The following is a 26,723-nucleotide window of genomic DNA, read 5'->3' as shown; positions in this document are numbered from 1 at the left end:
GATTGTCTTAAATTTCCGTATCTTTTTTTTTTTTTTTTTTTTTTTTTTTTTTTTTTTTTTTTGCAGCAGGGTCTCATTCTGTCACCCAGGCTGGAAGGCTGCAGTGCAGTGGTGTGATCTTGGCTCACTGCAACCTCTGCCTGCTGGGTTCAAGTGATTCTCCTGCCTCAGCCTCCCAAGGATCTGTTGCATCACCATGCTCGGCTAATTTTTGTATTTTTAGTAGAGACAGGGTTTCACCATGTTGGCCAGGCTGATCTTGAACTTCTGACCTCAAGTGATCCGCCCGCCTTATCCTCTCAAAGTGTTGGGATTACAGGCATGAGCCACCACGACTGGCCCAAATTTCCTATATCTTTAAGTCTTTTAACATCTATTCTTTTAATAGTGATTCCAAAAATGTACTCTAGCTTTTAATTTTTTGCGGTAGTAGCAACCGTGTATTGGTGATTGTATCAGTCATGCTCTAGTCAGATAAACCACACAGTAATTTCAATAGGGAAAGTGTAATAAAAAGAATTACTAACTATATCAGGAGATTGGAGTAATAAAGGCTTGTATACTAAAAAGTAAAGAGGTCTCTATAAAATAAAGAAATAACAGATACTATGAACTGCCAGTAACCCTGGGACTGAGATAAACCACGCTAAAGAAGAGACCCCCTTGCTGAGTGCTGAGATTTAGACCTTATTAAAGAGGGTGTCATGGCTCACTGGATGGCAGAGAAGTCTCTGTGATACCATGCTAGTGTAACTTGTTGGGAATTCCCCTCTGGAACTTGCTGGAACACCTCTCTCTAGGGCACTGAGAAATACTTTTTAAGGAGAGGTTTCTCATCAGAGGTAGTATGCTACAAAATGTCTGGGGACATGGGGAAATGAAGCAGGAGAAGCTGTTGGGTGTTGCACTGTTCATTCAGCAGGTGGGCCCTGGTGAAACTGACTGCAGGACTCTGGTGCTATGGTGCTGGGGAAACTGCCCACACTGGAAGACCGTGGCACTGGAAAAACTGTGCATGGTTGCAGGAGCTCACATTAGAGATAGGAAGCAAACTCCTTTTTCCTGCATTATCCTTTCAGTGCTTTTTACTGACAAAGCTTAACATTATGCCAACTGGCAAAGCAAAAATATTTAAAGGACTCAGTTCCATTGCATAATCTATAAAAATGAAGGATAAATTTGGAGCTGAGAGGAGATAATTTGATAAGTGGCACAGTAGTCTTACTTCTATCTACTTCTTGGTATTATTGCAATGTAAAATTTACTTCATTAATATTTAGGTCTTTGAATGAAGAAGAGTTCCATGAAAATTTTAAAATTACATTATGATTACTATAATGGCATATATAGATTTATATGTTGGTTTTTTTTTTTTTTTTTTTTTTTTTTTACCATTCTGACCAAGTTATTTAAACTTTCCTTAGCCTTTTTCTTCATAAATTAAGAGAGTCATAATGTCTAAAGTCCTTTCTAATATTAATATTTTATATTTGTTTCTAAAAACGTTTTAAAACATTTTTGTCTTATTAATTTAGGTTATATAGTGATGTATGAATGGGCCTGGCTGGCTGTTTGAAGCTGGATCTTACAGGTTAAGACTTACTCTTTTAGGCTCACAGAATCTAATCTTCAGCTAAGTAGTTTAAGAAACTGGATTTTTATCAGTTTACAAACAGTGGCTAGGTTCTAGTGAAATGCTTCATGATATACAGGTCAATAAGCTGGGATAACGTATGAGTTTTAATTACGATTATGTTCTGGTTTTCATTGGCTCTTAGCTTCTGAGTTCATATATAGGGGAAGTATACAACTATTTTTGTATCAGTGGAAACATGGTATTGGCAGTCCAAAGTTTAAAATTTTCAATTTTATGGAATAAATTGTTTATTTCTTGTTTTTCCACATTTAAACAATAAGATATTTAAGTAAGTGTGTATCATCTGTCAGCCGAAAAAGAAGTTCATATTGAGGCTGTCTTTAATAGGTCATAGTTTTATTTCAGTAAGTTTTACTTAATTGTCCTGGCTTAGCAAAAAAGCTTGATGTTTTCAAATCCTAATTCTCTTAGGTCAGTAATTACAAGGGTAACCCTTTTCTTTTTCTTTTTTATTATTCTTTTTTGAGACAGTCTTGCTCCTGCCCAGGCTGGAGTGCAGTGGCGTGATCTCGGCCCACTGCAAACTCTGCCTCCCAGATTCAGGAGTTTCTCCTGCCTCAGCCTTCCGAATAGCTGAGACTACCACGTGTGTGGCACCATGCTCGGCTAGTTTTTGTATTTTTTTAAGAGTTGGGGTTTCACCACGTTGGCCAGGCTGGTCTCGAACTCCTGAGCTCAAGTGATCCACCTGTCTCGGCCTCCCGAAGTGCTGGGGTTACAGGCGTGAACCATCATGCCTAGCCCCCTTTTCTTATAATAGAAAAAATTTCCTGGAATAATATATATGTAGAATGCTTTTTGATGATCACTATTCAGAATTTTAACTCTTACATTATACAAAATAATCACTTGGGTACCAAAGGAATGATTGTTAAAAGACCTGTTCTGTTTGCTTATTTTTAAAGATATGACGATTCCTTTGATGTACGATTTCCAATAGAATATGTATATTTGAAAAAATGATTACTTTTTCTCATTTCCAGCTTGAGAAATGATTAGTCAGATTTTCTTTTTAAATATTATAATCATAGGCCAAGCGTGTGGCTCACGCTTATAATCCCAGCACTTTGGGAGACATGAGGTGGGAAGATCGCTTGAGGCTGGGGGTTAAAGACCAGGCTGGGAAATGTAGTGAGACTCTGTCTCTACAAAAAATTTAAAAGTTAACTGGATATGGTGGCACATGCCTGTAGTCCCAGTTACTCGGGAGGGAAAAGCAGGAGGATCACTTAAGCCCAGGCGTTCCACCACTACACTCCAAGACTGGATGACAGAGCAAGAGCTGGTATCTTGAAAAAAAATTATTATTATCATAAGCCTTTATAGGGCTTTTTAAAATTTTAAAACACTAATGATTCATTATATAGGAATAGAAGCTTTTTGACCGTGAGTCAAATATTACCTGTTTTTATAGTTGGATTATTTGTAGATCCTATGATTTTGTGGGAACATTAATTTATTGCAAATAAGAATTTTGAAACACTTAGTTTTTTTTTTTTTAAGTAGATTTAAGAGGCTGAGGATATTCCTTATTAATGCAATTATATTTTAATTATATATAGCATAGAGACTCCCCATCATATACTGCGGAGTCCCATTAGAGTACCCCATTATGGCATAGGTGAAAGAGAAGGAATCCCAGAGTTGGTCTTGCAGTATCTTTTGTAAAATAAATCCCAAGTATATACTGTGTACATGATTTTTCTTGATTTGGCCTCAGCCAGCCATTTGTTGTCCTCAGAGCTTAAAATGTTTCCATTACTGTATGCTTTTGCTTATACTCTTCTTTCTTTCTGAGATCACCTGCTTTCTCAGGTATCTCCCATCTACTTGGTAAATTTAAAATTCATCCTTCAAATCTCAGCTCTTTTTTGTGATATTTCTCTTAACGTTTCCTAGACACATGTAGCCACTCCTTCATCTGTGTTCTTGTCTTGTGGATAACTCTATTTGTTTGCATGTTGTGCTTAGATGACAACTTCTTTGAGATAATGACAATTTTTTTTTTCTTTTTGCATCTTCAACACTTAACATTATTTATTTACCTGTCATGTAGTTGGAGCCCAATAAATCTTAATAAAAGGAGTATATAAATCTGTATATTTGATACCTCAGACAGGGTTGTGGGTCAGGTTTGAAAGAGGGTTATTTTTACCAAGGGATTAAGAAACCATCCTCTACTGTCTGGATACTTTTGGACCAAGCTTCACGTTTTGGGAGTGTTGTACGTGACATGATAAAGAAGGAAAGAGACTCCAACTTTGGCCAGCTATTTAGTCAAAATAACCTGGTAATCAGCAGAGTGATAGATGTTACAACTAGACCACCTTAACGTTTAGTAATCATTGCAGTTATCAGTGTGTTATTTTCATCTCAGATTAAGTTACTCTGGCAATTATGCCTCTCTAGGGCATTATCCTTAGGGTGTTTTCAGAATAACTCATAGTACATTGATCCAAGGAAAGCACAACTAAGAAGATAAATCCACCAATAAAAAGTTATTACTGAGAGTAGTGGTTCTCCCAGCACAGAGTTTGAGATCTGAGAACGGACAGACTGCATCCTCAGGTGGGTCCCTGACCTCCGAGTAGCCTAACTGGGAGGCACTCCCAAGTAGGGGCAGACTGACACCTCACACGGCCGGGTACCCCTCTGAGACAAAGCTTCCAGAGGAACGATCAGGCAGCAACATTTGCTGTTCAGCAGTATTCACTGTTCTGCAGACTCCACTGCTGATACCCAGCAAATAGGGTCTGGAGTGGACATCCAGCAAACTCCAACAGACCTGCAGCTGAGGATCCTGACTGTTAGAAGGAAAACTAACAAACAGAAAGGACATCCACACGAAAACCCCATCTGTACGTCACCATCATCAAAGACCAAAGATAGACAAAACCACAAAGATGGGGATAAAACAGAGCAGAAAAGCTGAAAATTCTAAAAATCAGAGCACCTCTCCAAAGGAATGCAGCTCCTCGCCAGCAACAGAACAAAGCTTGAAGGAGAATGACTTTGACGAATTGAGAGAAGAAGGCTTCAGGTGATCAAACTTCTCCGAGCTAAAGGAGGAAGTTTGAACCCATCGCAAAGAAGCTAAAAACCTTGAAAAAGGATTTGACGAATGGCTAACTAAACTAACCAGTGTAGAGAAGTCCTTAAATGACCTGATGGAGCTGAAAACCATGTCACGAGGACTACGTGACGAATGCTGATTCAGTAGCTGATTCGATCAACTGGAAGAAAGGGTATCAATGATTGAAGATCAAATGAATGAAATGAAGTGAGATGAGAAGTTTAGAGAAAAAAGAGTAAAAAGAAACAAACAAAGCCTCCAAGAAAGATGGGACTATGTGAAAAGACCAAATCTATGTCTGATTGGTGTACCTGAAAGTGACGGGGAGAATGGAACCAAGTTGGAAAACACTCTGCAGGATATTATCCAGGAGAACTTCCCCAACCTAGCAAAGCAGGCCAACATTCAAATTCAGGAAATACAGAGAACGCCACAAAGATACTCCTCAAGAAGAGCAACTCCAAGACACATAATTGTCAGATTCACCGAAGTTGAAATGAAGGAAAAAATGTTACGGGCAACCAGAGAGAAAGGTCGGGCTACCCACAAAGGGAAGCCCATCAGACTAACAGCAGATCTTTTGGCAGAAACTCTACCAGCCAGAAGAGAGTGGGGGCCAGTATTCAGCATTCTTAAAGAAAAGAATTTTCAACCCAGAATTTCATATCCAGCCAAACTAAGTTTCATAAGTGAAGGAGAAATAAAATCCTTTACAGACAAGCAAATGCTGAGAGATTGTGCCACCACCAGGCCTGCCCTACAGGAGCTCCTGAAGGAAGCACTAAACATGGAAAGGAACAACCAGTACTGGCCACTGCAAAAACATGCCAAATTGTAAAGACCATCGATGCTAGGAAGAAACTGCATCAACTAACGAGCAAAATAACAAGCTAACATCATAATGACAGGATCAAATTCACACATAACAATATTAACCTTAAATGTAAATGGGCTAAATGCTCCAATTAAAAGACACAGACTGGCAAATTGGATGAAGAGTCAAGACCTATCAGTGTGCTGTATTCAGGAGACCCATCTCACGTGCAGAGACACACATAGGCTCAAAATAAAGGGATGGAGGAAGATCTGCCAAGCAAATGGAAAACAAAAAAAGGCAGGGGTTGCAATCCTAGTCTCTGATAAAATAGACTTTAAACCAACAAAGATCAGAAGAGATGAAGAAGGCCATTACATAATGGTAAAGGGATCAATTAAACAAGAAGAGCTAACTATCCTAAATATATATGCACCCAATACAGGAGCACCCAGATTCATAAAGCAAGTCCTTAGAGACTTACAAAGAGACTTAGACTCCCACACAATAATAATGGGAGACTTTAACACCCCACTGTCAACATTAGACAGATCCACCAGACAGAAAGTTTAAAAGGATATCCAGGAATTGAACTCATCTCTGCACCAAGTGGACCTAATAGACATCTACAGAACTCTCCACCCCAAATCAACAGAATATACATTCTTCACAGCACCACATTTCATGCTTATTCCAAAATTGACCACATAGTTGGAAGTAAAGCACTCCTCTGCAAATGTAAAAGAACAGAAATGACAAACTGTCTCTCAGACCGCAGTGCAATCAAACTAGAACTCAGGATTAAGGAACTCACTCAAAACCGCTCACTACATGGAAACTGAACAACCTGCTCCTGAATGACTACTGGGTACTTAACAAAATGAAGGCAGAAATAAAGATGTTCTTTGAAACCAATGAAAACAAAGATACAACATACGAGAATCTCTGGGACACATTTAAAGCAGTGTGTAGAGGGAAATTTATAGCACTAAATGCCCACAAGAGAAAGCAGGAAATTGACCCCCCAGACATCACAATTAAAAGAACTAGAGAAGCAAGAGGGAACACATTCAAAAGCTAGCAGAAGGCAAGAAATAACTAAGATCAGAGCAGAACTGAAGGAGTTAGAGACACAAAAAACCCTTCAAAAAATCAATGAATCCAGGAGGTGGTTTTTTGAAAAGATCAACAAAATTGGTAGACCGCTAGCAAGACTAATGAAGAAGAGAGAAGAATCAAATAGATACAATAAAAAATGATAAAGGGGATATCACCACTGATCTCACAGAAAATACAAACTACCATCAAAGAATACTATAAACACCTTTACGCAAATAAACTAGAAAATCTAGAAGAAACGGATAAATTCCTGGACACACACACCCTCCCAAGACTAAACCAGGAAGAAGTTGAATCCCTGAATAGACCAATAACAGGCTCTGAAATTGAGGCAATAATTAATAGGCTACCAACCAAAAAAGTCCACGACCAGATGATTCATAGCCGAATTCTACCAATGGTACAAGGAGGAGCTGGTACCATTCCTTCTGAAACTATTCCAATCAACAGAAAAAGAGGGAATCCTCCCTAACTCATTTTATGAGGCCAACATCATCCTGATACCAAAGGCTGCAGAGACACAACAAAAGAAGAGAATTTTAGACCAATATCCCTGATGAACATCGATGCAAAAATCCTCAATAAAATACTGGCAAACCAAATCTAGCAGCACATCAAAAAGCTTATCCACCATGATCAAGTGGGCTTCATCTCTGGGATGCAAGGCTGGTTCAACATACGCAAATCAATAAACGTAATCCAGCGTATAAACAGAACCAAAGATGAAAACCACATGATTAGCTCAGTAGATGCAGAAAAGGCCTTTGACAAAATTCAACAGCCCTTCACACTAAAAACTCTCAATAGATTAGGTATTGATGGGACGTATCTCAAAATAATAAGAGCTATTTGTGACAGACCCACAGCCAATATCATACTGAATGGGCAAAACCTGGAAGCATTCCCTTTGAAAACCGGCACAAGACAGGGATGCCCTCTCTCACCACTCCTATTCAACATAATGTTGGAAGTTCTGGCCAGGGCATTCAGGCAGGAGAAAGAAAGAAAGGGTATTCAATTAGGAAAAGAGGAAGTCAGATTGTCCCCATTTGCAGATGATGTGATTGTATATTTAGAAATCCCCATCATCTCAGCCCAAAATCTCCTTAAGCTGATAAGCAACTTCAGCAAAGTCTCAGGATACAAAATCAGTGTGCAAAAATCACAAACATTCCTCTACACCAATAACAGACAGACAGAGAGTCAAATCATGAGTGAACTCCCATTCACAATTGCTTCAAAGAGAATAAAATACCTAGGAATCCAACTTACAAGGGATGTGAAGGACCTCTTCAAGGAGAACTACAAACCACTGCTCAACAAAATAAAAGAGGACACAAACAAATGGAAGAACATTCCATCTTCATGGATAGGAAGAATCAATATCGTGAAAATGGCCATACTGCCCAAAATAATTTATAGATTCAATGCCATCCCCATCAAGCACCAATGACTTCCTTTACAGAATTGGAAAAAACTAAAGTTCATATGGAACCAAAAAAGAGCCCGCATTGCCAAGGCAATCCTAAGCAAAAGAACAAAGCTGGAGGCATCATGCTGCCTGACTTCAAACTATACTGTAAGGCTACAGTAACCACAACAGCATGGTACTGGTACCAAAACAGAGATGTAGACCAACAGAAAAGAACAGAGCCCTCAGAAATAATACCATACATCTACAATCATCTGATCTTTGACAAACCTGACAAAAACAAGAAATAGGGAAAGGATTCCCTATTTAATACATGGTACTGGGAAAAGTGGCTAGCCATATGTAGAAAGCTGAAACTGGATTCCTTCCTTACACCTTATACAAAAATTAATTCAAGAGGGATTAAGGACTTTAATGTTAGACCTAAAACCATAAAATCCTAGAAGAAAACTTAGGCAATACCATTCAGGATATAGGCATGGGCAAGGACTGCATGTCTAAAACACCAAAAGCAATGGCATCAGAAGCCAGAATTGACAAGAGTCTAATTAAACTAAAGAGCTTCTGCACAGCAAAAGAAGCCACCGTCAGAGGGAACAGGCAACCTACAGAATGGGAGAAAATTTTTGCAATCTGCTCATCTGACAAAGGACTAATATCCAAAGTCTACAAAGAACTCAAACGAATTTACAAGAAAAAAACAGACAGCCCCATCAAAAAGTGGGCAAAGGATATGAACAGACACTTCTCAAAAGAAGACATTTATGCAGCCAACAGACACATGAAAAAATGCTCATCATCACTGGCCATCAGAGAAATGCAAATCAAAACCACAATGAGATACCATCTCACACCAGTTAGAATGGCAGTCATTAAAAAGTCAGGAAACAACACGTGCTGGAGAGGATGTGGAGAAATAGGAACACTTTTACACTGTTGATGGGACTGTAGACTAGTTCAACCATTGTGAAAGACAGTGTGACGATTCCTTAAGGATCTAGAACTAGAAATACCATTTGACCCAGCCATCCCATTACTGGGTATATACCCAAAGGATTATAAATCATGCTGCTACAAAGACACATGCACATGTATGTTTATTGTGGCACTCTTCACAATAGCAAAGACTTGGGACCAACCCAAATGTCCATCAGTGACAGACTGAATTAAGAAAATGTGGCACATCCACACCATGGAATACTATGCAGCCATAAAAAGGGCTGAGTTTATGTCCTTTGTGGGAACATGGATGAAGCTGGAAACCATCATTCTCAGCAAACTATCACAAGGACAAAAAACCAAGTAGGAACTTTTGCTGCGTCTTATCTGTACCATTTCATTACTTTGATTTTATGAAAATCATTAAAATTCAGTTTATTGTTTTGTCATCCTGAAAGGGAATAACTTAATCATTTAGCATACAGTAAATTTCAAAAGTCAGCCAAAGTAGTTCTTTGTTATTTACTGAGATTTTATGAGTGAGTCAGATAAACTAAATAAATGGAAATATGCATGTTTTATTTTCATGACACTGTTCCTGTTGATGGTACTCCATCTTATTCACATCTCACAGGAGCAAAAGAAATATATGAGGTTCTGATTTTTTAAAATTATAATAGCTTGCAGTCTAGTGATAATCTTTCACTAAGATGATAATGTTAATGAGAATATATTACTGGCTATGATTATATTAAAAAGGAATATTTCTAGGAAATAAGTTACCATTAACTGCTTTCTCTATGTGTTTTAGGTTTTGACAACAATTCGTTCAGGGCACCGAGCAAACATATTTAGTGCAAAGTTCTTACCTTGCACAAATGATAAACAGATTGTATCCTGCTCTGGAGATGGAGTAATATTTTATACCAATGTTGAGCAAGATGCAGAAACCAACAGACAATGCCAATTTACGTGCCATTATGGAACTACTTATGAGGTATGGTATTATTATGATTATATGATATATATGTAAGTGTGTGTATTTTTGATTAAGTGTTCATGCATGTGTAGATGCCTGTGTGTACATGTACAGATGTGTGTGTATGCATATTTGTTGCATGTAAATTATTGACAATATCTAGGTGTCAGCAGAGCATTTGAGAAAATGTGTCTTGATAGGCTTCTGGATAAAGTTAAGAAATAAGATGCAAGTAATAGTACTCTAAGATGGGTTTGTAATTGCTTGAGCAAGCATGCTGTAAGCAAACAGATGTTTACCTTTAAAGATACCTCTGTTACTGTGCTGCATGACTCTGTACTAGGCTTTACCCTTTTAAACAATCACTCGCTTGTGTAAAGTAGCTTATCACATTTTTGTATGATAGAAGGGACTCTAGTATGGTAGACAAAAGAATCAGATTCCTAAAGGATATTAATGAGCTTAAGACCTGAGCTGAATGAATAAGGTGGAATAAATTTAAGACTCAATTATAGTACTTTATTTGGTTCAGAAAAAATGCTTGCACAACTGAGTGCTCTTTTATTTATGATACAAGGTCACACTGTTACTCACACTGGAGTGCAGTAGCATGACCATGACTGTCTGTAGCTTCAAACTCCCAGGCTCAAGCAATCTTCTCACCTCAGCCTCTTGAGTAGCTGGGACTATAGGCGTATGTCCCCATGCCCAACTAATTTAATTTTGTTGTTGTTGTTGTTGTTGTTGTTGTTGTTGAGACAGGGTTTTGCTGTGTTGCCAGGGCTGGTCTCCAACTCCTGAGCTCATACAGTCCTTCCACCTGGGCCTCTCACAGTGCCAAGGTTATAGCTGTGAGCCACTGTACCAGCCTCCAGAGTGCTCTTTTGAAATACTTGCATGTCATTTTTTTGTATTAAATTATTGATAGGTTTCCCATTTTTTTGTGTTAAACTGGTGTATTTTTTCCATCATTTGAATTCCAGTTCTTTTATGTCCTCGTGTTTTTGTTTGTACTTATATGAGTAGTATATGGCTAGATTTTATTTTCTTATCCGGTCTCACAGTTTTGGGGTTTTACTGGAGATTTATGAATTTACGTTTATTGTGAGTACTGATATATTTGGATTTGTTTCTATCCCCTATTCTATGTTTTCTACTTTTTAAAAAAAGTTTCCAATCTTTATTAACCTTCCTCTCCTTTTCAAAGTCCACCTTTTGAGGCCAGATGTGGTGGCTCACACCTGTAATCTGAGCACTTTGGGAGGCTGAGGCAGGCGGATCACTTGAGGCCAGGAATTTGAGACCAGCCTGGCCAGTTTGTTGAAACCCTGTCTCTACTAAAAGTACAAAAATCAGCTGGGCATGGTGGTGCACGCCTGTAATCCCAGCTATTTGGGAGGCCGAGGCTCGAGAATTGCTTGAACAACCCAGGAGACAGAGGTTGCAGCAAGCCAAGACTGCGCCACTGTACTCCAACCTGGGCGACAGAGTGAGAATTTGTCTCAAAACTAAAAAACAGAAATAAAGTCTACCTTTCGAGTTACTTGAGTATTTTACTTTTTGTCCATTGTGTTTCTGTTTCTTGCTTGTAAGATAGACATTCATTTTTGTTATTCCGGAGGTTACCCCAGCTACTTTCACAAGAATATTGAACAAAGCCAAACATCAGTAAATATTTCTACGCTTCTCCTGAATAAAGGAACTTGGAACATACCTTGTTCAGTTTTATATGATTAGATTGTGCAGGATTTAGTTATATTCTGTTTTCTCTCATGAATTAGATATTATTGGTTTACTGTTGGTGTTTGTTGTTTATTTAGATTTACCTGCATATTTACTAATACCTTTGGCTTACCTTTCCTTCTTCCCATCACACATTTTCTGTGTGGTATTATTTTGTACTGAAGGTACATCCTTTAGCAGTTTTTCTTTTCTTTGTTTTTTTTTTTTTTTTTTTTTTTTTTTTTTTTTGAGACGAAGTTTCGTTCTTGTTGCCCAGGCTGTAGCGTGGTGGCATGATCTTGGCTCACTGCAACCTCTGCCTCCCAGGTTCAAGTAATTCTCCTGTCAGCCTCCTGAGTAGCTGGGATTACAGGCGCATACCGCCACTCCTGGCTAATTTTGTATTTTTTTTTTTAGGAGAGATGGGGTTTCTCCATGTTGGCCAGGCTGGTCTCAAACTCCCGACCTCAGGTGATCTGCCCGCCTCGGCCTCTCAAAGTGCTGGGATTATAGGCGTGAACCACTGTGCCGGCCCGCAGTTTTGTTTTTAAATGAGAGTTTGTTAATAGAAAACAATTTCAGTTTCCTTTTCTTTCCTTCATTCATTCTTTCCTTTCTTCCTTTTCTTTCCTTTGTGAAAAATGTCTTTTTTTTTTTTTTTAATGCCAGTTCTTCAAAGGTAGTTTTGCTGGGTATGGACTTCATTTGTTAGTTATTCTATTTCAGGTGATTATATTCTCCATTATATTCTGACTTCCATTGTTGAAGTTGCAAAGTCAGACATCAGTCTAATTGTGGTTCCTCTATAGGTAACCTCTTTCTTTTCCTCAACTACTTTTAATTTTGTTTTTCTTTGCCGTTTTTTTTTTTTAAATTTTATGTCACAACAGTGTGTCTCGATGTGGATTGTTTTTTATATTTATACTTGGGATTTGTTGATGTTCTTGATGTGAGCAATTGGCATCTTGAAAAATATAGGAAATTTTCAGTCAGTAGGTCTTTGGTTTACTACTTCATTATTCTCTCTATTTTTTTTTGTAGTCTGGGGAAATTCTGATTAGCCATATCAGACCTGCTTATTAGACCTTATTCCATTCACTATTTAAAAATTTTTAAATTGAAGTACAGAACATATAGGAAAAGTACATAAATCCTAAGTATGTGGCTTAGTGAATTATCACAAAGCAAATCTATTCATGTAACTACCACCTAGCACATTAAGTATCCTGAAGCTCCTTTTATCCTGAGTCCTAACACTCTGGAGTTTTCTGTTTTTTGAACATTATATAAATGGAAGCATACTTCATGGCTTTTTGTGTCTTTGTTGTTGTTTTTGTATCTGGCTTCTTTTGCTGAGCAAAATCTTAACTCATTTGTGAAATTCATGCATGTTTCTTGCAACTATAATTTGTCCATTTTATTGCTGTATAGTATTCCATTATATGAATATGCCACAATTGATTTATCTGTTCTATGCTGATGGAAGTTTGGAGAACATTCTTTTACATGTCTTTCAGTACACAAATGCACACATTTGTTTGGGTGTATACTTAGTGGTAAAATTGCTGGGTCGTAGAATATATGTTTGGTTGTTTTAGAGATAATGCCAAATAGTTTTCCAAAGTGTAGTAACAACTTACATTCCCACCAACAGCATGTAAGAGGTCCTGTTGCTTCTCATTTTTGCCAACAGTTGGTATTTTCAGCTCTACTTTGGTGGATGTATAGTATCATCTTAATTGGTTTCCATTTGCCTTTCTGTGCTGATACTGCTGAGGCTGAGCATCTTTTCATATGTTTGTTGGTTATTTGGATGTACTCTTATGAAATGTGTAGTCAAATCTCTTGCCTATTTTTTTCTGTTGGGTTGTCTGTCTTGTTATTATAGGAGTTTTTTTTTTTTTGTAATATCTTCTGCATATGAGCCTATCTTTTCCTATTCTGTGGTTGTATTTTCACTCTCCTAATGGTGAGGGGTTTTGTTTGTTTTGAGAGATGCGGTCTCACTTTGTCACCCAGGCTGGAGGGCAGTGGCATGATTATAGCCCCCAGCTGCCTCAAACTCCTGGGTTCAAGGAATCGTCTTGCCTCCCAAATAGCTGGGACTACAGGCATGCACTACTGCACCTGGGTAAGTTTTTAAAAATTGTTTGTAGAGATGGGGCCTTACCATCTTACCCAGGCTGGTCTAGAACTCATGGGCTCAAGCGATCCTCCTGCTTCTGCCTCCTAAAGTGCTGGGATTTCAGCCTAAAATGGTGTCTTTTGATGAAGAAAAGTATTTAATGTTGTCTAGTATATTGGTCTGCTCCTTTGTGATTAGTGCCTTTTTTATCCTGATTAAGAAATCTTTTCCTATCCCAGAGTTATGAAGATATTCTTCTACTTTAATTTCATTGCTTTGTCTTTAACATTTAGATCTATCATCTCTCTGGATTTGACTTTTGTTACAGTATGACTTGAGTCAACTTTTTTTTTTTTTTTTTTTACCCCATATGAAATTTTCTCTGTTAACATAATTTATTTTTCAGAAAATTAAATCAAAATCCAAAACAGCACACAAACAAAAGACAGGCCATTTTAACATGATAGACTCATTTACCCAAGGTGATTTTTGCCAAATACATATACAAACTTTAATCAGCATAGAATTTTTTTTTTCAAAACTGGTACTCTGCATCTATCAACAATCCCCCATTCTTCCTTATCCTAGTCTCTGGCAACCATCATTCTACTTTCTATTTCTAAGAATTTGACTATTTTAGATACCTCATATAATTGTAATTATGCAGTATTTGACTTTTGATGTCTGACTTATTTCACTTAGCGTGATCATATTGTAGCATATGTCAGAATTTATTTCCTTTTCAAGGCAGGAGAAGATTCCATTGTATGTATATACCACATTTTCTTTATTCATTTATCTAGGCTGGGTGCTGTGGCTCATGCCTGTGATCCCAGCACTTTGGGAGGCCAAGGTGGGCAGATCACTTGAGGTTAGGAGTTCAAGACCAGCCTGGACAACATGACGAAACCCCACCTCTGTTGAAACTACAAAAATTAGCCAGGTGTGGTGGCAGGTGCCTGTAGTCCTAGCTACTCGGGAGTCTGAGGCAGGAGAATCACTTGAAACCAAGAGGTGGAGGATGCAGTGAGCCGAGATCATGCCATTGCACTCCAGCCTGGGTGACACAGCGAGACTGTGTCTCAAAATAAGTAAATAGGTCAGGCGTGGTGGCTCATACCCATAATCCTAGCACTTTGGGAGGCTGAGGAGGGCGGATCACGAGGTCAAGAGATCGAGACCATCCTGGCCAACATGGTAAAACCCTGTCTCTACTAAAAATGCAAAAATTAGCTGGGTGTGGTGGCACATGCCTGTAGTCCCAGTTACTTGGGAGGCTGAGGCAGGAGAATCACTTGAACACAGGAGGCAGAGGTTGCAGTGAGCTGAGATCGCGCCACTGTACTCCAGCCGGGCGACAGAGTGAGACTCCATCTCAAAAATAAACAATTAATTAATTAAATTCATCTAGTGGTGGATATTTAGGTTGCTTCTATTCCTTGGCTATCGTGAATAATGCTGCAGTGAACATGAGTGTGCAAATATCTCTTCAAGATCCCATTTCCAGTTTTTTTTTGGATCTATACCCAGAAGCAGAGATTGCTGGATCATATGGTAATTCCATTTTTAAATTTTTGAAGACCTGCCATACTATTTTCCATAGCAGCTCCGCTATTTTACATGCCTACCAGCTGTGTGCAGGGTGCCAGTTTCTCTGTTTCCTTGCCAACACTTACTATTTTTTTTTTAGTGGGCATTCCAGTGGACTTGAAGTTTTATCTTACTATGGTTGAGAGTTTCATTTCTCCAAAGATTAGTGAAGTTGAGGTTCTTTTCATATGCTTCTTGGCCATCTGTATATCTTCTTTGGAGAAATCTCCTTTGCTTATTTTTTAACTGCATTATTTTTTGTTGTTAATATAGGATTCTTTATATATTCTGAGTATTAACCCTTTGTCAGATACATGGTTCACAAATATTTTCACCCGTTCCATAGATTACCTTTTTACCCTGTTAAGTTTGATGTAGTTCCACTTGTTTGTTATTGCTTTGTTAACTGTGATTTTGTTGTTATATCTCATAAATCATTGTGAAATCCGATGTCATGAAGCTTCTCTCCCATGTTTTCTTACCTTTTTTTTGAGACGGAGTCTCGCTCTGTTACCTGGAGTGCAGTGGTACAATCTCAGCTCATTGCAACCTCTGCCTCCCAGGTTCAAGCAATTCTCCTGCCTCAGCCTCCTGAGTAGCTGGGATTACAGGCACACGCCACCACGCCCAGCTAATTTTTTGTATTTTAGTAGAGATGGGGTTTCACCGTGTTGCCCAGTCTCATCTCGAACTCCTGAGCTCAGGCAATCTGCCCATCTCCGCCTCCGAAGTGCTGGGCTTATAAGGCAGGAGCCACCGCTCCTGGCCTCCCCCGTGTTTTCTTCTAGGAGTTTTATACTTTCAGTTTGTAGGTTTAGATCTTTAATCCATTTTGAAATAATTTGTGCATATGTAGGGTAAGGACCCAACTTCATTATTTTGCATGTAGATAACCAGTTTGCCCAGTAGCTTTTTTCTTACTTTATGGATTCATTTTTTCCCTCAACTTTTATTTTAGATTCGAGGGGTACATGTGCAGGTTTGTTTCATAGGTATATTGCATGATGCTGAGGTTTGGGATACAAATGATCTCATTAGCCAGGAACTGAGCATAGTACCCAGTAGTTAGTGTTTCACCCCTTCCTTCCCTTTCTCCCTCCCCACTCTACTAGTTCACAGTTTCTGTTGTTGCCATCTTTATGTCCACAGGTACCCAATGTGTAGCTCCTACTTATAAGTGAGAATGTGTTGTATTTGATTTCCTTTTCCTGTGTTAATTTGCTTAGGATAATGGCCTCCAGCTGCATCTTAGTTGATGCAAAGGACATGATTTCATTCTTTTGTGTGACTGCATAGTGTTCTATGTGTATATACCACGTTTGCTTCATTCAGTCCACCATTGATAGGCACATAGGTTGATTCCATGTCTTTGCTATTGTGAATAGTGCTGAGATGAACATGTGATTGCATGTGTCTTTTTGGTAGAACAATTTGTTTTCTTTTGGATGTATACCCAGGATTGGGATTGCTGGGTTGAATGGTCATTCTAAGTTCTTTGAGAAATCTCCAAATTGTTTTCCATAGTGGCTGAACTAATTTACCTTCACACCAAGTGTATATAAGTATTCCTTTTTCTCTGCAGCCTCACCAGCAACTTTTGTTTCTTGACTTTTTAATAATAGCCATTCTCACTCATATGAGATGGTATCTCATTGTGGTTTTGATTTGCATTTCTCTGAGATTAGTGGATGTGGAACATTTTGTTTTGTGTTTGTTGACTCCTTGTATGTCTTTGGCGAAGCGTCTGTTTATTTTGCTAATTTTTTAAGGGGCTTATTTGGTTTTTGCTTGTTTAATTTTTTAAGTTCTTTTTTTTTTTTTTTCCTGAGACGGAGTCTTGCTTCATCGCCAGGCTGGAGTGCAGTGGTGCGATCTCGGCTCGGCTCGCTGCAACCTCCACTTCCCGCGTTCAAACAATTCTCCTGCCTCAGCCTCCCGAGTAGTTGGGACTATAGGCGCGTGTAACCACGCCCAGCTAATGTTTTGTATTTTTAGTAGAGATGGGATTTCACCGTGTCAACCAGGATAGTCTCTATCTCCTGACCTCATGATCCGTCCGCCTCAGCCTCCCAAAGTGCTGGGATTACAGACCTGAAATTTTTTAAGTTTTTTGTAGATTCTGGATATTAGACCTTTGTCGAGTGCATAGTTTGCAAATATTTTCTTTCATTCTTTAGGTTGTCGGTTTACTTTGTTGATAGTTTCTTTTGCTGTGCAGAACTTTTTAGTTTAATTAGGTCCCACTTGTCAATTTTTGTTTTTGTTACAATGGCTTTTGAGGACCTAGTCATAATTTCTTTCTCAAGGCCAATGTCTAGAATGGTGTTTTCTGTATTTTCTTTTAGGATTCTTATAGTTTGAGGTCTTACATTTAAATCTGGAATCCATCTTGAGTTAATTTTTATATATGGTGAAATGTAGGGGGGTCCAATTTCGTTCTTCTACATATGGCTGGCCAGTGATCCCAACACCATTTATTTAATAGGGAGTCCTTTCCCCATTGCTTATTTTTGTCAACTTTGTTGAAGATCAGATGACTGTAGGTGTGTGGCTTTATTTCTGGGTTCTCTATTCTGTTTCATTGGTCTGTCTGTGTGTCTGTTTTTGTACCAGTACTATGCTGTTTTGGTTACTATAGCCTTAAAGTATAGTTTGAAGTCAAGTAATGTGATACCTCTGGCTTTGTGCTTTTTGCTTAAGATTGCTTTGGCTATTCAGGCTCTTTTTTGGTTCCATGTGAATTTTAGAATAGTTTTTTCTAATCTGTGAAAAACGATGTTAGTAGTTTGATAGGAATAGCATTGAATCTGTGGGTTGTATTGGGCTGAATGGTCATTTTAATGATACTGATTCTTCCAATCCGTGAGCATGGAATAAATGGAAAAACATTGTTGCTGTTTGTTGTTTTCATTGCTGTTTGTTTAGTGATTTTCCTAGACTAATTCTGTTAAATCTATATCCTTTTTCAGGTGTAGGCACTGTAGTCTGTGCTTGGTTAGCTTAGTCATCACCTAAGGATTAGATAGACATTTCTTTAAATGCCTTGAACCAGTAAGCCTGCCAGTCTTTGTCAAAGGGGTCTGTGTGTTTGGGTTGCCTTCAGGTGCCCTGGAAATTTACAACTCTGCCTTAGCTTTCACTTCTTGCTTGTTCAGAGCCTCAAGGTCAGCCAGGGATGTTAGAGTAGGGCCTTCTTGGGTCCTTCTTTGACATGTGCACGTCCTTATACATGTGCATAATTTATAAATTCCCAGAAATACTTTGTTGCTGTTCAAATTCTGCTATTAATGTCTAATTCTTGTTTTTTACTTTTAATTTTTTCTGGTCAGCTTCTTGTTTGCCTCACGTAGTATTACTGCCTCAAGCAACTGTGATGTTAAATCATTGCTGTTGATTATTTTTGACAAACACCCTCAGGATAGGGTTGAATATGGCCAAATTCATGTAAACCCTTAAAAGGCAGCTTTTCCAGGGAACTTAAGGACAGATTAAATTGTGATAAGTCTTTGAGGATAGGGCATATGGGGGAGTTCCAAACTTGTTTTGTGACTTTCAGTGGCTGCGAAGTTACTGTTTTTTACAACTACCATAGTCGCAAGGTTGCCATTGACTTAAGGAAAATATCACAAGTTAAAGTGGCTCAAAGCGCACTATTCTTTGAGATTCAGTTATTTGTCTTGAATAAATGTTTCTTGGATTGTTCTAATCCCTTGGTTAATTTTCACAGTTCTAAAAAAGTTGATTTTGAAATTTTGTAGTGTTCTCAGTGCTTTTATGAAAAAGTATATTTTCAGAGGTCTTATTCAGCCATTGCAGAAGTGTTTCTTCTGTAACATTCTTATACTTTCCCCTCCTTCTTGAGGAAGGTTAAATTGTGAGGAAAGGTTCCTAAATGATTCAGATTTCTGAACATAACTTATAAGGGCATTAACTATAAGAAATAGATGTGTGTTTTAATAATTTAATTTTATAATAGCAGTGTGAGTGCATACAGCTCATAGTTCATTAATTAATTTGATTAACAAGTTCAGTATTCTGGTTTTTAAAAATAAATATCCTTGAAAATGTATGCTTCCAATAATTTCATTTGTAGACAGTAGTATACAAAGCAAAAGTGACCATTTTACTTAATAAAGTCATCAAAGCTAAGTCAATAAATTACATAAATATTTCTTACTGATGAAATAGTTTCATAATTAACACTGCTGACTTGATTAGATGGAATACTAGTTACATTTTCACAAATATGAAATGAGTAAAAATTCTCATTTTCCTTGAAGTGTATACTTATTTAGGTTGAATATACTTTTTATATATTTTTTGCAGGGTATAAATCTTGTTATTCTGTGTTCGTTGCAAAATTGGTTCAATTGCGCGGTGGCTCAAGCCTGTAATCCCAGCACTTTGGGAGGCCGAGACGGGTGGATCACGAGGTCAGGAGATCGAGACCATCCTGGCTAACACGGTGAAACCCCGTCTCTACTAAAAAATACAAAAATCTAACTGGGTGATGTGGCAGACGCCTGTAGTCCCAGCTACTCGGGAGGCTGAGGCAGGAGAATGGCGTGAACCCGGGAGGCGGAGCTTGCAGTGAGCTGAGATCCGGCCACTGCACTCCAGCCTGGGCGACAGAGCGAGACTCCGTCTCAAAAAAAAAAAAAAAAAAAAAAAAATTGGTTCAATTGAAGCAAAGGACATTGATATATTGTAGTTCAGTAAATTAAAAGTATATATTGTATTAGTTCGTTTTCATGCTGCTAACAAAGGCATACCCGAGACTGGGCAGTTTACAAAAGAAAGTTTATTGGACTTACAGTTCTGCGTGCCTGGGAGGCCTCACAATCATGGTGGAAGGTGGAAAGTGTGTCTCACACGAGAGCGGACAAGAGAGCTTGTGTGGGGAAACTCCCATTTTAAAAACCATCAGATCTTGTGAGACTTACTCACCATCACAAAAACAGCATGGGAAAGACCTGCCCCCATGATTCAGTTATTACCTCACACCAGATCCCTCCCACAACATGTGGCAATTCAAGATAAGGTTTGGGTGGGATCACAACCAAACCATGTCTTGTATATGTGTATGTAGTATGTGTGTGTGTATATACATAAATATATATAAATATATATGTGGGGGGCGTGGCTTAAAGTAACAAATTTATTGTCTTACTGTTCTGGAAGTCAGAAGTCTGAAATAAGTTGTACTAGGCTAAAATCGAAGTGTTGGCAGGTGTATATTTCTTCTGGTCTTTCCTTTTCCAGTTTCTGGAGGCTACTTACATTCCTTGGAGCAAGTCCCCTTCCTCCATCTTCAAACCTAGCAACATAGCATCTTCAGATCTCTTTTTCTCTCTAACTTTTTCCCTCATCTTATCTCCTTCTCTGACTCTGACTCTCCTGCCTTGTTTTGCTCAGTAAGACCCTTGAAATTATATTGGGCCTCTGTGGATAATTTTAGGATAATCTCCTTATGGTCACAATCCTTCATCAACCACATCTAGAAAATCCCTTTTGCAATCTAAGGGAAAGTATTCGTAGGTTCTAACAAATAGGATGTAGATATCTTTGGGCTACCATTATTCTGCTTACCACAATGATAGTAAACCTTTTAAGACAAAAGTTTTCCAAGTAAATTTTTTAAAAGTATAAAACACCTACCGAAAAGTGCTGGCATCGTATATTTGTGCAACTTGGTTAATTTTCACAAAGTAAAATACATGTGAACTCAGCATCTAGAACAAGAAACAGCCCCAATAAGTCCTGTGTATCCCTTCAAAGGGTTTACCACTTTCTAGGCTCTTAAAAGTACAGGTTAGTTTGGGCTTTTTTACGATTTTATAAAAATTGGAATCATACTGTGCCTTCTCTTTTGTGTCTAGCTTTTTTCACACAGAAGGTTTGTGAGATTCATTTATGTTGCTGGGAATAGTAATGATTTGTTCATTATTACTAATGATTTAGTACTTTATTTTAGGAATAGATAACAATTTAATCCTAGTTTATTGTTGGATATTTGGGTTGTTTCAAGTATTTGGCTAATATCAATAGTGCTGCTATGAAAATTCTAGTGCATGTTTTTACGTGCCCCATGCAGGCATTTATTTTTAGTGGAATTGCTGGGTTATAGGGGAAGCATATGATCAGCTTTAATAGCTATTGATACATAGTTTTCCATTGCGATTGTTCCATTTTATACTCCTGTCAGTAATGTGTTCCGTTACTCCACATCCTCATCAACAGTTGATGTTATAAGTCTCTTTCATTTTGGCCATTCTGGTATGGTATAGTTGTATATCTTTGTGGTGGTAATTTATAGTTCCTTGATGGCTGAGTTTGAACACCTTTCATATACACAGTGTTTCAAACATAGGAATATTGTATACAGAAAACCATTATAGCGGAGGCACCAGGAACTGGTTTCACAGGAGACAGTTTTTCCATGGACATGGAGTGGGGGTGGTTTTGGGTTAAAAACTGTTCTACCTCAGATCACCAGGCATTAGCTTCTCATAAGGAGTGCATAACCTTTGAGAAACACTTCACCATAGGGTCCACACTCCTATGAGAATCTAATGCCATCGCTGATCCTACAGGAGGTGGAGCTCAGGTGGTAATGCTCGCTCACCTGCTGCTCACTACCTGCTTTGCCACTCACTTTCTAACAGGCTACAGACCAGTACTGGGTCTTTGGGACATAGGGAGAGAGGAACTTACTGAGGCAGGGTTTATAGACAGCCTCAACTTACAGTACTGTCATTGCTAAATTAGAAGTGGATACAGGTATATCTAAAATATTGTACTTCTTTAAAAAAGGTTATTATTATAGTAAAATATGTATAAAGTTTGACATTTAAACTTGTTTCGAGAGTACATTTCGTTGACATTAAGTATATTCATGTTGTGTAACCATTACCACAATTAAAATTTTTCCGAGAGGTGAGTTATGCACTTAAATCGTTTCAGCATGCCACAGTTTTCTTAAACATTACCAGAGAAGAAAATTTGCTTACGTATTTATTATACAGTTATAAATTTACATAGATAAAACATAAAAAAATTAAGCTTTGAATAGTTTGAACAAGCTGCCTAGGGGAGAATCATTCTTCCCTGGTTGTTAGAAGTTTATAACTTCAAATAACTTTTTATCTGAAGTTAAGTTAATGCTAATCTTCAAAGTCCTGAATCATATTAATTCAACAGTTACTTCTTATCTATTTCTATCTGTATTGTACCATTCTGAATCATAGTATGGGTAAGTCATGAATAACCAAAATGCATGGTTTTTGTAACCTTTACCTTAATCATTTTATGAAATAGTAGGAATATTTTTCAGAATCATCTGTTTAAATGTTCAGTATGATTATCTGCACTTTTCTTTTCATCTTCAGATTATGACTGTACCCAATGACCCTTACACTTTTCTCTCTTGTGGTGAAGATGGAACTGTTAGGTGGTTTGATACACGCATCAAAACTAGCTGCACAAAAGAAGATTGTAAAGATGTAAGAATTAAATTTTTATACAAATGATGCAGAAAAAATTAAGGTTATAATTAAAATTGGACAGTAAGTTATGTGGATGGTAAGGTTTTGGGTGAATTTTTAAATTTTTGTTTTGCTAAAATATTTAATAAGCATATATTTTTATAATCAGAAATTGAAAAATGTAAAATGTTAATATTGAAGTTGGGGAACTTACATTTTAATTGTACATTTAAAGTATATTTATGAAAATTCAAATAATTGTTCAGTATGTACTCTCTAATATTATAAAAATCTGAAGAATTTATATCAATATATCTCATTTACTCATGGAAACAACTTCGACTTGCTAAATAGCAGTTATAAAAGCTTGTGGTAGTTCATTGTCTTTTTTTCTCCTTTTAAACCGTAATTACCTGTTATCTTTTTAAAAAAGAAGTAATAAGATACCATGCTATCAACATGTTTGTTCAAATTTAGCTCACTTTCCTAAAGATAATATCTCTACTATCAGTTTTTTATGCTTTAATACTATTTAATTAAATTAATTAATGTATTTTTTTGAGACAAGGTCTCACTCTGTCATCTCAGGCCGGAGTGCAGTGGTGAAATCCTAGCTTACTGCAGCCTCAATCTTCTGGGCTCAAGTAATCTTCCTGCTTTAGCCTTCTGAGTAGCTGGGACTACGGGTGTGTGTCACTATGCCCAACTAATTTCTTTTGATTTGTAGTAGATATGAGGTCTTGCCATGTTGCCCAGGCTAGTGGTGTCAAACTCCTAGGCATGAGCCACCATGTTTGGCTTTTAATACTATTTTAAACTTATAAAGGCCTGAGAAATCATTCAGTCTTTTGACCCCAGACAAGTAATTCCAAGTGATTTTTCCTGACATACATTATTTAGAGCATAGTAGTTTTTCCTTGGATCATTTTGAAGTAGGAAATGAAATAAGAAAGTACTATTCAAAAAATATTTTTACTGAAAGTTGCAAAAAAAAAAAATAAATTACTATTAATCAGGTTAAGTGCTTGCTAACTAAACCAGTTACCAACTGGTTAACATGCTTTAGGGTGAAAAGATTATTTTATATATTTGAAACAGAGAAATAAAAGAAAACAAAAAGTAGAAATTGAAAAACCTTTAGGCTGGGTGTGGTGGCTCAAGCCTATAATCCCAGCACTTTGGAAGGCTGAGGCAGGTGGATCACAAGGTGAGGAGTTCGAGATCAGCCTGGTCAACATAGTGAAACCCCGTCTCTACTAAAAATACAAAAAATTAGCTGGGTGTGGTGACAGGTGCCTGTAATCCCAGCTACTCGGGAGGCTGAGGAAGGAGAATTCCTTGATCCTGGGAGGCGGAGGTTGCCGTGAGCCGAGATCACACCACTGCACTCCAGCTCGGGTGACAGTGCGAGACTCCATCTCAAACCAAACCAAACCAAAAAACCTTTAAACATACAGTTTAATCAGTTTTTTTGTTATGTATTTGTATATAGACACATAAGCAAATAGGGAAACTTTGAACTAAACTCTAAGTTTAAATATCAGGTTATTAGAGGTGTTTGATATACCTGTTCCTTAGAGTAAGTGTACTAAATTTTTTTATTGCAAACTCTCTAAAGCTATTTTAGTGTTTCAGTGTAGTAAGATTCAGTTGTGCTTTTCTAAACAAAAACCCCAGGAAAATACGAAAACAAGTCTGATAAGACGTGAAAGCACTCTTTCCTTAGTAAAACTTTTCCTTTACGTATAAAAGTGAAATGAAGCAGAGAGTATAAAGAAAAACTGGTAACTAGAGTAATGCTTAACTACTAAAAACTTAGAATTATGAAAGGCATTTGGTTAATGAATTCTATATAATGAGAGTAATGTTCTAAAATTAGTAATTGAATAAAGTATAAGGTTAAATTGACTTAAAAACATTACTGGGGGCTGGGCGCTGTGGCTCACGCCTGTAATCCCAGCACTTTGGGAGGCTGAGGCGGGCAGATCACCTGAGGTTAGGAGTTCGAGACCAGCCTGACCAACATGGAGAAACCCCGTCTCTACTAAAAATACAAAATTAGCTGGGCGTGGTGGCACATGCCTGTAATCCTAGCTACTCAGGAGGCTGAGGCAGGAGAATCGCTTGAACCTGGGAGGCAGAGGTTGCACTGCACTCCAACCTGGCGACAGAGCAAGACTCCATCTGAAAAAATAAAAATAAAAAATTGCTGAGAAGAATGAGCAGTGAGAGTCATTAGAGAAAACAGTATGGAATCAACAGAGTACCTTCAGGATATATGTTTGGGGTACTAGCTCTTACATTTTCTAATTATTCTACAGAGATAAGTAATAACATTATAGTAAGACCTGTCTTTTGCAGGGTTTGTATTTATATGTGTACTTTATTTTTGAGCTGGTTAAGGAGAAAGGTTTTATAAGTAAAAAAAAGTATAAAATGTAAAAGTTAATTTTTTGCTCTATTTTAATAGCAATGGTTACATTTAGAATATTATGAATAAGCCTGGGCAACATAGTGAGACCCTATTTGTACAAAAAAATTTTTAAAAATTAGCCCGGTATGGTGGTGTGCACCTGTAGTCCTAGCCACTCGAGAGGCTGAGACAGGAGGATCACTTGACCTCAAGAGTCTGAGGTTACAGTGAGCTGTGATCACACCACTATAAGCCTGGGCAACAGAGCAAGAAATGTCTCAAAAAGAGAAAAAAATATGAATACTATATAAATAATAGTTATCATAGACAGTATGAGAGATTTGTCATAGGTAGGTTATAACTCCGTCTTTACTGTCAAGTGGGCCAATAATAGCAGGCATTTCTAATGGTACTAATGACTTAGTGATACATTATATAGGTAATTTTGAATTTTTTACATTTCTAAAGATGTTCATTATTCATGAGTATGAGAATACTTAACAGGCATTTCTGAGAAATAATTCAAATTGTATTATAACACTGTATGAAATGTAGCTAGTTTGGAAAGAGTTTTAATTGTGGTCACATAAATATGAGTTTCTTGGCTTATTACCATCTTTTTGTAGCTGGTGCTGATCTAGTATAATTACTCAGTATTTTCAGTCTTATATTTGAAAGTAATTTTTATTTTTTCCTTTTTAGAATGTATTTAATTGCTCAAATACTGATCATTTTTAAAATCCATATTTTAATTAAGTTTAGTATTTTCATATTTTTTCTTATTTTGATTGGCTTATAAGGAAAGTATACAATATTGTGGTAGAAATCTATCAGTTTTGGAGTTGTATGGCCAACTATAAAGAAAAGAGTATCTTTCTTAGAAATATTGATTGAGTATATTTATTTTGATTTCACATAGGCTGAATGTATTAGAAATAATTTCTAGTAGAAATCTGAAAAAAAAGTTAAAAGAAAGCCATATTGTTTTTCCGCTCATTGTCATTCTTGACTGAATTAGGAATTCTGAGAATGGTTATTCTAATTACTAATGAGAAAATGTTGTAAGTATAATTTCACTTCTGCTGTATAGCTGTATGTAATTGGTATTATGTTATGTTTTATAGGATATTTTAATTAACTGTCGACGTGCTGCCACATCTGTTGCTATTTGCCCACCAATACCATATTACCTTGCTGTTGGTTGTTCTGATAGTTCAGTACGAATATATGATCGGCGAATGCTGGGCACAAGAGCTACAGGTAAGAAGATAATATTAGGGAAAATATAGGACTGTCAGTTCAAAGAGTAAATCTTTATGACATCTTCAGTTTTAAAATTTCTTGTTATAAAATTTCAGAAAATAGTATTTGTTTAG

At 37.4% G+C, this 26,723-nt stretch overlaps 1 protein-coding gene across 11 annotated transcripts in view; it reads left to right on the top strand.

The window, feature by feature from the left end:
* DCAF6 (DDB1 and CUL4 associated factor 6) overlaps positions 1-26,723 on the top strand; it is a 141,409-nt gene that overhangs the window by 31,896 nt on the left and 82,790 nt on the right. For all 11 annotated transcript variants that reach the window (XM_050768300.1, XM_050768238.1, XM_050768289.1 and 8 more), the window contains exons 4-6: positions 9,846-10,031; positions 22,839-22,952; positions 26,472-26,607. In XM_050768300.1, coding sequence (XP_050624257.1) covers positions 22,842-22,952; positions 26,472-26,607 — 247 coding nt within the window. In that variant the 5' untranslated portion in view covers positions 9,846-10,031; positions 22,839-22,841. The remainder of the gene's footprint in view (positions 1-9,845; positions 10,032-22,838; positions 22,953-26,471; positions 26,608-26,723) is intronic.

The sequence above is a fragment of the Macaca thibetana genome, chromosome 1 (genome assembly GCF_024542745.1).
Source record: "Macaca thibetana thibetana isolate TM-01 chromosome 1, ASM2454274v1, whole genome shotgun sequence".
Taxonomy (NCBI): domain Eukaryota; kingdom Metazoa; phylum Chordata; class Mammalia; order Primates; family Cercopithecidae; genus Macaca; species Macaca thibetana.
Note: the sequence above shows the minus strand (reverse complement) of the source record. Positions and strands in the feature narration are given on the sequence as shown.